The sequence below is a fragment of the Silene latifolia genome, chromosome 1, assembly GCF_048544455.1.
Source record: "Silene latifolia isolate original U9 population chromosome 1, ASM4854445v1, whole genome shotgun sequence".
In the NCBI taxonomy this organism is placed as follows: Eukaryota; Viridiplantae; Streptophyta; class Magnoliopsida; order Caryophyllales; family Caryophyllaceae; genus Silene; species Silene latifolia.
In genome coordinates, this window is record NC_133526.1 from 186,000,433 (window position 1) to 186,012,339 (window position 11,907).

An 11,907-nucleotide genomic window follows, 5' to 3' on the forward strand; every position below is an offset into this window, starting at 1 on the left:
AAGGGGACCGTACTCTCACTCAAATACTACAAATTCAACATTGGCTTAGTATTCTTATGTTTCCGTAATGTATTTAAATACTTCTTCTACTTTAGAACTCCGTATATACTAATAACAAAAGAAAAAAAAAATAACCTTTGGAATTTTGCATCAATGACTTCTTCAAACATTGATTTATTTGTTGATGAAAATAATGAAGCATATCTTATAGCATTAATCAACGAAGAATCACTACCAATTTCAGATGAGGATTACGCTCATGAATTAAACCTTCAAGAAGCTCTAATCTTATCCTCATCTTCACTTTCAATTCATCATGAAATTGACTGGGACGGAGGGAGTACAGTTGACAAAGGTATCACCCAAAAAAACAGAGAATTGATATCATCCTCATCATCATCATTTCAAAGCAAAACCATATTATGTGGAATTTGCATGGAATCCAAAAACCCTAATGAAATATTTTCAAAATTACACAAATGTAGCAATCATACATATTGTAACGATTGCATGGCGACATACGTAACGTCAAAAATCAAGGAAAATATATCATTAGTTGAATGTCCCTACCCTAATTGCAAAAACAAAATTAAACCTCAAAATTGTTACCCAATTTTGCCTAAGGAAGTGTTTGAGAGATGGGAAAATGCATTATGTGAAGCATTAATTTTGGAAAGAGAAAAATTTTATTGTCCGTACAAGGATTGTTCGGCATTGATGGTTGACGATGCAACAGAGGTGGTAAGGCAAGCTGAGTGCCCTAGTTGTCGGAGATTATTTTGTGCTCGGTGTCGTGTAACGTGGCACGTTGATTTTACGTGCGAGGAGTATATGAGTTTGAAAGAAGATGAAAGAGGGAGTGATGATTTAAGGATGATTAAGCTTGCTAAGGATAATGAATGGAAGAGATGTTCTAATTGTAGTTTTTATATTGAGAAGAAGGATGGTTGTCTTCACATGGTTTGTAGGTAAAGTTTCTATTTTATTTTTATTTCCTTTTTATGTTTAATCGGTGTGGTTAGTTGTCGTTTGGTTGACCATAATAACAAGTAAATTAAAAAAAGGATATTCTCTCGTGTACCCCTCAACTTTTTCATTTTCTATGATATACCCCTCTTTTCATGCAAAAAAACTTTGACCGTCAATAACTCTTGGCTACAAGTTTAGAATACGATAAAAAAAAATTCCAAATTGACCGTCTTTAAGAGGTCTTCCGTTTGAAAAAAAATTCACCGACGTCTCAACTCGTAATCGGGAATTATGGTCGGTCAAAGTTTATTCAATAAAAAATGTTTGACCAACCAACACTACCGGCTACGAGTTCAAAAGGCGGTGAATTTTTTTTTTCAAATTGAAGGCCTTGACGAGATAATTGGTTTGAAAAAAAAAAATTACCGTTTTCTGAACTCGTAATAGAGAATTATTGTCGGTCAAAGTTTTTTTTCGAAAAACGAGGGGTACACCATAGAAAACGAAAAAGTTCAGGGGTACATGAGAGAATATCCCTTAAAAAAAATATACTCCGTATTATATTAGGTCATAAGTCTCACTTCTCATAATTTTACTAGTTAAGCTAGTTGATATTTGTATTTCAATTGTAATTAGAGCTGGCAAATAATGACACGACACGAACCCGACACGAAATTAACGAGTTTGGGTTGAGGCTCAATGACCCATTTATGTAAGTGTGTCGACACGAACACGACACGATATTTAATTAGGTCGGGTTTGGGTCGAGCTCTCTAAACACGAACCCGACACGAATAACCTGTTTAATAAATTAATCATAATTCTTTTATCTTTCATCACATAAATATACTTAAAACTTTCCAAATATTGACATGACACGAAAACAAGACCCGAACCGGACACGATATTAGCGGGTTAGGGTTGAGGCTTGATGACTCATTTCTGTAAGTGGGTCGACACGAACACGACACGAGATTTAAACGGGTCGGATTTGGGTTGAAGGGTTTATAACCCGTTTACATGTGACACGAACACGAACCCGACACGATCCGATCTGTTTGCCAGGTCTAATTGTAATCGATAATATGATGTCTTGTTAATTATAGTCGTTTAAGTCGGTAACCTGCTATTGGACAATGCAGATGCCTCCATGAATTTTGCTACAAGTGTGGAGACAAATGGAGTAGCATTCACAATTGTTAGCAGTTCAGAGTTTCAGACTCGAGAAGTTTGTTTGAGTAATTCAAGCTCAATTCGATTTTCCAAATTCATATGTAGTCGGTTTATTTTGTTGTGTGGTTCATTCTTACTTGCCTTTGTATTGCATATTGATCTTTTATTTGCCGCGATTCGGATTCTGTAAGACCGCTGTATTCTGGAAATAATTTATCCATTACCATTTTAATGTAGCAATGCATAATATGAATCGAACGTGAAAACTGTGGTGTCAAAAAGGTAATACAGTACTAAACTCGAAATTGAAATGACAAGCGTATTCAAGATGGGCGAAAATGGCACCATTATGTAGCTAATATGGTTTATTCATCATTCCTCTCATTCGATAGTCCGGTCCACAAAAGAAGTAGAGGCGCCGAAAACTGGCTAGCCATTATCTTTAGCATGCTACAAAATTTACATAAGGTCCAAACCCGTATCAGTATTAATCACTTCTAATTAAAGAAAAGGAACTTCAAACGGAAGTTATTAAGCGCACAAGGACAAGAATACCAACACTTTTATAAGAAAAGAACGATGCATCCTTTCGATGATGGTACAACTATTTCTACATACACATTCATCTGCTACTTTATCTTACACTTGCTTCCACCCTATTTGCTATACCTGATAACTCTGATCGCGATTTAACACCTTCCCTCGTCTAAGATGGGGTAATTAACTTAAAGAGAAAGCTCCAATGTGTGCTTTCGTGTCACTTCTCCCCTTTCAACACAAAAACTTCTTTCAAGAGTGAATGCGATAGATAGTTCGTATATAACCTGCTGCTATCTCTTGCCTATATCGATTTTCCTTTCCCCATATGCTAGCATAAGCCAACAATAGAAATAATTTTCTCAACCACGGAGAGACGAATACCACCCTAGGTGTATATGACAAAAAATAAGATAATTGGAAGGAAATCAAAAGGTCTATCACACTGCTCTCGAATATGATAGATCTTCTGAGTACCCATTAGATGGCTTATGCACCTTCTTCCTGAAATTCGTCACACTGCAATTTGGGCATATGTACTCCAACCCATCTGTTTTTGCATAATCCTGTAAACCAGGCAACATAACAAATTAGGGCAGAAAAACAAAGGGAATAAGCCATTAATAACCGAACAGTAGCAATCCCACTAATTCGATAATAAATGGGCGAGCTATTACTCTGAGAAATTGTGTTAGTAAGGTATTAACGTAGGGTTTGTAGTTAAATGAGTTATGAGTTGGCCAATATATTGACATCTTATTGTAAGAAAATCGCATTCTCCACCATATCTATCCAGTTTACCTTAAAGGCACCGAGACCCTGCCGTCTGTCACAGCCAAAGTGCGCCCACTCTCCACATATACCACAGTTTACCCAATCACCAGCTGCGCTACTGTTAATGTTTAATAACCATATGGTAAGAACACAATAAAAAGTTATATCCAAAAAAAATAGTGCCAAGCATAATCAAGAAGAAATTAAACAAATCGTGAACCTGTGACATAGCAAGCAACATTCCCCATCTACATCGTCATGAGCTAATTCGTATTCTAGTAGGTAGGTTTCATAATGTCGTTTCAGTGTATTTCCAACACCCTGCCAACAAATAAAAGCAACCATCCGTTTACTGGTGTACGAGATTTAGTACCATGGGATCCAGTCCCATGTTTGGTTTAAGAAGACAAGGACACGAACAAAGAAGAGCAAGGAAAACAAAATGAGAGAGCATACAGTCATTTTATTGGTCGCAGTGTAATTCCGCATCTTTGAAAAAACTTGACCTTTCCAGTTGATGCCATTGCCAACATGAAAGCCCCCTCTTGAAACAACCTACAAGGTGGGGATGAAAATAAGTCAGCTTCATTTCGAATTCCTACCCAAATATTTATGCCAATAAATTATAGGGAACTATCAACTACCCATATTGCATGTAGTTAAAGTTAGTACTTATATTTCATGCCAATTATATATAATCATTATTTTCTTGCAGTCAAGCGGTAATGACGTTATTACATCATTTTTTCTTAAATACAACACTTGCTCAAAAGGGGAACATATATAGGATGAATAGACTATAGAGTACCACGGAAGAAAACAAACATTATATACCTCTCGGTACAAATTGTATAAATCCAACCGCTTGGAATTGAGGATGGCATCAGGGAACTCTGCTAACCCGCCTTGAGGAATTAGTCGATTGTGCCCACGAAGAATAAGAAATTGCATCACGTCTTTCAGAAAATCATCCTGAAAAGTAAGACGTAATTAGCCTAATAAAAAATTTAAATGCCACTGTAATAAAGTTAAAGAGGGTCAACTAGTCCACAAGTAAACGACACAAATAAAACCACCAGATCATTAAATATTGCTGACACAGTAGAAACATCATACTAGAACTAGATGTAAAATTTTCCTGGAACAATTCCATAGTGCCACTCGGTCAATGATCTAACATCCATGGCATGTATAGTAGTATCAAATATGTAAATAAAATTTTACTTGGATCCATACATACATTTTGGAGAAATTAGTGGTAAAGTTCACATCAGTTAAGCACTAAAGTTATATGGGAACAATAAATTTGGTTTGGAGGAGGTAGAGCTAAAATAGTGTAGCGAAGAAATAAAGTCATGTCAGCCGACCCCAAATCATTTTGGGATTAAGGCTCTGATGTTGTTGTTGTTGAAGAACATAAAGTCATACAAGATATTACCTCTGGGCATAACTGGATAGGAGATCTTCCACAACCATGTTTCTTCAGAGGTATAGGATTTAAGGATATGATCTGCTTAGCCTGGAATGTGTTTGATGATCTCTTATAAGCAGGATTTGACGCCAACGTATTATGCTTGGTAGGTGGAGGAGCTGATGAATTGAGCTTAACCTGCCCCATATCATAACTTTCGGCTTGCACTAATCCAGAAAAGGGTACTAGTTTCCGAACATTGGTTTGGGGTATAGGCCTCATGGCAGCTACTTTCAACTTCTGGCGGTTGGGAGCCACGGGATTGAATGCCCCGTTCAAAAATCTACGTTCATTATCTTCTTGGTCATGTGATCTGGAATTGATTTTATTTTTTGACGGGACTTCATTACGTGAGAAATGGCTTGATTCTTGACCTTTTTCAGAAGTATTTCGGCAAGGAGGTGGAGGTCTCAGCCAACTAGGTGGAGCAACAACATAACCATTAGATGGTAGTTCAAGTTTCCCTTGTCTTGCACAAAAAAAGAGAAGACGTTCGGCATCATCTTTTTCAAAGGAAGCAACTGACAACCCTTGAATGCTGGCGATTCCAAGAGCAACCAAGCTGCGATAAGAAGCCTGTGGTGCCAGCTGCCTTAATACCTACAAACACATCCATACTAAAAATGAGACATATGAACATAATTACATAAATCTACGGTCCTAGAGATCAACAACTCGAGAGATAGCACCACAAGAATGAAAACAAAAACAAGAATGAGAACAAGTCTTAGCCACAAATTGCGATGCCTACCATAAATCGTTGTACAGAAGCATCCTCGTGAGTAGGGAAAAGTGGAAAACAAGGAAGACGTGGGGAGAGGGGATATAAAACAACACAGGCCGAAAACAATAAGTGAAGAGAGATTAAATTGGGAGAAGTTTGGGAAATTCACGAGGTAAAAAAAAATAATAAAAACATTGGAGGATAACAATGAAGAGCTTTAAATAGAAACGAGGTTTAAAAAACATAGCGCACATCAGAGAGTACTCCCCTTTTCTCCGTCTAATAGGGCAGGCTTCAAAAGCCTCTTTCTTAAGCGATAGAGCGCTGGTTACTCGCCAGCTCACAAAAGATGAGAATCAAATACGGCAAAAACAATGTCATACCCACATCTACAGAATTATTTCCATCCACAGCTTTCCACAACGCCAAAATATAATAAGTCCCAAATATCACTTTCAAAAACATGTATTCGGGTTTGGATACAAAAAGAGAGGGAAAGGAGTAGACGGGGGCAGAGGGGAGAGAAAGGGAGTGAAAGAGGGGGAGATGGTCCAAGTGAATGGAGCAAGGATGTTTTCCTCCAAGTTTTTCCTACGACAAGGAATTTAAGTTAAGCTTCAAAAGGGTATGTGGATCCCTCCATTTCCTCCCTTATCAAATCCCTCCAACCCAACTTGCTCACCAAACAAGGGAATATATCCCCGTCCCTTGTTTGCAAATCCTACTTCTTCCCTAATCACCTTATTCCTCAACCAATCATACATGACACGGCCAACATAGCATACCAAATCATGGGTAAAAGGGAAAGAAAAGACAGAAAGGTTTAGATGAACAAACACCTGCAATGCCCATGAAGGCGCTTTCAAGCAAACTTCAAATACTGTTGCTCCACATGCAATTGAGACAGATGTTCGAGGACCCGAAGAAGGTAGGTTAATTTCTTCTGACGGCAGTGCTTGCACGAGCTGACTTCTTTCGACAGCCTCCTTCTTTATATGATTCTCCAGTTGCTGAATAAAAATTGACAACAAATTACTACATATCTCCAAAACAACACACATATAGAAGAAAGGGGTAGATCATAGCAAAGTAAGGGATAATACCTGATCGTCAAAGCAAGTCTGTGCACTGCCTGATACCAGGAGCGATATGTGGGCAGAGCTACAGGTAGATATATCACATCGCATTGTGACAACTCCACGTGAGAATGTTCCTGCCTGTAGTGGTGGCGGAGGGGCACTGCACAATATTACAGAAGTAACCCATGAAAGCCATTAGAGATGAAGTACATCAAAAACATAAATAGGAGATGCTTTAACTTCACCCAACTAGTAGCATAAACACTGATATTGCCTAACAGTTTGGAAAATGAAACACCATCAGCAAGTTTACACATGGTGATTTGACCAAAACTAGCAAAAAAAAAAACTTGAAAGTGTTACAAGACGAAGAAAACACAAGTGAAACTTTTCACGAGGGAGAGGAAAACATTAGATATCACATATTAGTTTCAAAGAAACAACATTTTAGTAGCAAAACAGGACTTCAGCAAGCACAGTTCTCAAAACCAGCACAATAGTTGCATAAATTGAGCACATATCACTTATGCAAAATTCAGTATCTACATTTAATTTTGCAAGTCAATAGATATCTACATGATAATCAGAAACCATTAAATCGCACAATACCTGAAGCGGTTGTGAAGCTTGCTCGCACGCATCTGTAAGGTTAAAAACGGACAAAAGATGAAAAAAAAACAGAGTAAGATCTCAGTGAGTGGTCATAGAGCCAGTCAAAAAACAAATACAAGAATGATGCTGGATATAAAGTTATAAACATATATGATTAATTAATTTAACAGGTACTTCACCCCTGAGGGAATTTTGGGGGGTAAATGGGTCTTTTCATGTCGAGGAAAAGAGTGTCCTGATTTTAGTTAGGGCCATAACCGCTCCTTCACGAGCATTTTTAGTTGGAAGTTGCTGGCTGAAACAGTGTGCTTGCTACTGACCAGTTAGGGGGGGAAAGGAAAGAAAAAAAGACTACGTGGACCCATTCATAATAACATGTCTCAAGTCAGCCACAATACGCTAATTACTTTAGAGCATAAGAAAAATGTTCAATACAAGTACTTGTGATATAGACCACAACAAAGTCTAAAAAAGCAAGATGCACAACAAATACAATAGGAATCAATCAATTTATAGTTCATAACAGAGAGCTATGTTTGGGAAAATACATTGTACAGACATATATAAAGTGCACTTACTTCTATGCCTAAAAGAGCATTAAGTCCATCCTCCAGACATTCCAACAAATATGCATCCTGGAAGAAAGATATGTCTATAAGCAAAATGCCAATCATATTTCACAAGACAATGAAACAAATGTTTCACACTCACCAATGAGCATGTTGCTCCGCAAATCAGAAATCTAACAGTCACATCATCATCATGTATCTTAACAGCAGAAAGATTAGCCTCTGAGCTCTCGTCTTCTTCATCATCATCAGCCTCAGGTAAGACAACATCAATATTAGGAGCCTCTCCAAGAAGAGATGGCCCTAGATGACCATCAGACTTCTGGCTGTTCCTAGGAAGCACTGAATTGTTCCGAATGCAATACAATCTGAAGGATGCATGAGCTAATTGAAAGGCATCCCATGTATGACATGGTGAACTGCAAAAAAGGAGTTCTTCGACATCTTAAGCGTAAATCATTCAAAAACGTAAAACACAATTAACACTTCGGCATGCATTAAATAGGCAAGACATCCCATCAGACCCCTCCATACCAACACAGCCAATTCAATTAGAAAATGTACACACCTTTGCAAAACAGAAAATAATGCATGCCGAAAATGAGAGGCAGCGTAACAAGAAAAAGAGTTCTGCCAAAAAATGATATACGGGACCCCCTGCAGAGAAGAGGCAAACAAGTGAGAACACAGTTGCTAAATAACCATATACGATAACAATATAACATCACGCCACTGCCTCAATGGCTTCCATTTGGGGGATGGGAGGGGCATACACAAATGATTGAATGAACATAACCTTTCCAAATTGATGTCACTCAGAAGTTTCCGAATGGCCCGTGAAAGAATTGGGTCAAATTAACATATACTCCCTTCTATTTAATGTTATTCCCACTTTCCTTAATAGGAATTTTCAAGGAATTCTTCTCACTTGCCCATTTTAGTGTTAAATTTGTTGACTTCTTAAAACTCTTTTCCATTTACAAAGTGCATATCAATTGTTTAGTATTTTTCTTAAGAGTTGTGCCTAAATAATATGGGAAGAACACAAAGAATATGAGGGGGTATAAGAATAAGAACTTTCAGGAAAAAAACAACCATTCAGCTCCAGAATCGGGAGGATACTAAATAGATTTAAAATGGAATGGAGTGCTTGTTTGTTACTTCGTATATCATTCCTCAAAAGTTATGAAATGGGAGCTGTTGGGATTCAACATTGCTTACCTTAGAATCGATAGCATCTGCCAATTGTTCACCATTTGGAATTTCCAAATAAACCTGCAATATCAGAAAACAATATAACATACTATGTAGCATTTTGTAAAGTCAGATCACGATACTGCACGGAACTCTGTTTCAGAAGTAGGAAACATGCTATGAAGTTGCATTACCCACTTTAAAACGTCACTGTCTATGTACTCCCTCCGTCCCAATTATTTGCTTACCTTTGATTAAAATACTCCTGACAGTGAATAAAAAGGATAAACAAATGATTGGGACGGATGAAATAATTGTTACGCACAGAATCGAGCACTAGATTTGGCCATAACACCATAGGGTCAGGAGAAACTAAACGGAACAAGATTGAACTATTACCTGACCTGACCTGAACTTAACAAAACACTACGAAAATGGAATAATTTCAAACCTAAACATGACCTCAATTTAACAGGCTATTTCTAGGGAATTATTGCCTATCTAAGCACTAGTCCGACACAAACGCATCGAAAGCATAGAGATCTTAAGTGAAACCCTCTTACTACCCCTAACTCCCCAAGTAGAATACTAAATATCACATAGCTTGAATAACTCAAGCACTACATTTCCTACTACTCCGTATATCTTTCCGAAAACACAAGCTTTTTCAGACTCAAAACAACCCCAAAAGCCAATCCCCAACCTCTAATATATGTGGCTAGCTTACTATACAGGTACATCTCACTTCATCCTTGCCAAAGAAATGCAATTTAGCATCATTAACAATGCATATACACAAACAAGGTAGAGAAGTAGAAGTGAATCAGCCTCACACATACCAAGCTGGGCAAATAATGAGTAAACAAGTCCGAAATTGCTTCAACTCTAGAGACATCAACAGCATCCCAAACTAAACCTCCAATTTCATCATTAGGAAGCAGTGCCCCTTGAAAGTACACCACATTCGGCCTTAACGAATCGAGTGTCCTATGAAACTCGTCCAAACTAGGATTACTCAGTGTTTTTACCTGCCAAACAAACAACGAAAACGTCGATTTCGCCATCATTACACAAAAGAAGCAAGCTCCCCAACATAATACAAATCCAATCTTTTACCTCTAACCGGCTACAAGATGCTAGCTCCGGAAAAGGATACCTCTTTCGATCCTCGGTTTCGCCTTCAAAAAGCTTTTTACGTTCACATACAACTGCTAGAAGGTTACAACTTTGCTTCCCGCCATTATTATTACCATTACTATGCAACATCATCTTACAGAAACTACAATTATACCTTAAACAAACAACTAAAACAATCAAATTAACATAATCTCAAACAAAACCCAGAAAACACTACCACCAAACTCCCCCAATTCATCGACCCAGCTAACAAAACACACCCAAGATTCAAATTTGATCCAAACCCTTTTCTCAAAATCAAAAATAAACTCCAATCAAACTGAACCCACAAAAAAAAATCGATCAATAAGGGAGAATTTCAAAAGCTAATAGCTTTCAAAATTAGGGTTTTTAGCACCAATTATTAGGGATTTTTAGGGAATTAATCGATGTCGACGGTAGAGTAAAAACAAGTGAAATGATGTAAGAGGAGGGAAATCAAAAGGGTATATAGAAAAAATCAAGGGATGAAAATTAGGGATTTTTGAGAAGGGAAAAATTAGGGGGAAAAGAATGAGATATGATGAAGAGAGAAGTACAAAAAACCTACTTTTGATGTTGTTGTTGATGTGGGAAAGAATTGATGAGAGAAAGAATAGAGAAATCAACAGAAACAAAATTAACAAAAACAACAACATTCTTTAATTTTTGTTGATTTTTTAGTTTAATAAAATTATAAAGTGTGTGGACTAATGAGTTGGGGTGAATTCAATTTTTTTGATTTTATTTTTTTGTGATTTTTTATAATTTGATTTCTTGAAATTTGGGTGTTATTGATTTGGCCAATTAGATGTTAGATCCGGTTATAGAGTGTAGAAAAATTTCATTTTGTTTGATTGTTTTTGCAATAAGAATAAAGTGAAGGGGTTGGGGAAAAGAAGGGTGTTTTTGGTTTTGGTTGTGTAGTTCAATCCTTGAAAATTCTATTTCTTGTGTTTGTTTGTGTTGGGGTAGTGTACTAGTCTCCTTTATTTTTTTATATTTAGGGCAAAATTATTCAAACTAAAAAATATATGATGTAATTTAATAAAATTAACTTGGCATTTGTATATTTTACAAATAATCCGCCATTTTAACTTTGAACAATTATTTAGCAATGATCGAGAGTTCATAAAACATAATTTATCTACCTAACTTTCAAAAAATAGTGCTACAAAACTTCTAAAAAATATTATGCCTACATTTGAATCGAACGTACTATCAGAATATTGGTCCTTATTTATTTTATATACTTAAAATTACTCAATTTATGAACTATACAACCAATTGTATATGTTGTACGGTGTAGAATATGAGCTTTGTCATAAATTATCTAAGCTTTATGTTAAAGAATATGAACTTTATTTGAAAGTATTGAGCTCATCTATTTACACATTAAAAACATGAATTTTGAATTAGCTCGGAAAGAATAAATATAAGCTCGGATTCTTATACATTGGTTGTACAATGTTTATGGTACAACTGGATATATAATCCTATTTGTGAAAATTACTAGAAGATTCTTAAATCAGTGGATGATTTTTGCATTGAACCATTTTCATCAAGAGTTTATCCGTTTTTTTTTTTGTTTAATTCCACTTGTATATGACTAGAGGTCATCCAATCTCCCTTACTACTAAGAGAATAAAA

General features: G+C 36.6%; 1 protein-coding gene across 1 annotated transcript; it reads right to left on the reverse strand.

The window, feature by feature from the left end:
• Positions 1 to 2,686: 2,686 nt before the first annotated feature.
• Positions 2,687 to 11,230, reverse strand: LOC141613339 (AT-rich interactive domain-containing protein 4). The gene is made up of 15 exons (XM_074432074.1): positions 10,219 to 11,230; positions 9,942 to 10,130; positions 9,130 to 9,183; positions 8,477 to 8,565; positions 8,051 to 8,327; positions 7,918 to 7,974; positions 7,337 to 7,368; positions 6,752 to 6,887; positions 6,488 to 6,658; positions 4,892 to 5,524; positions 4,288 to 4,425; positions 3,910 to 4,008; positions 3,674 to 3,774; positions 3,481 to 3,571; positions 2,687 to 3,245 (listed from the first exon to the last, which is right to left on the reverse strand). Exons 1-15 carry the CDS (start codon positions 10,369 to 10,371, stop codon positions 3,120 to 3,122), a joined length of 2,346 nt encoding a protein of 781 aa, XP_074288175.1. The 5' UTR covers positions 10,372 to 11,230; the 3' UTR covers positions 2,687 to 3,119.
• Between the last annotated feature and the right edge of the window lie 677 nt (positions 11,231 to 11,907).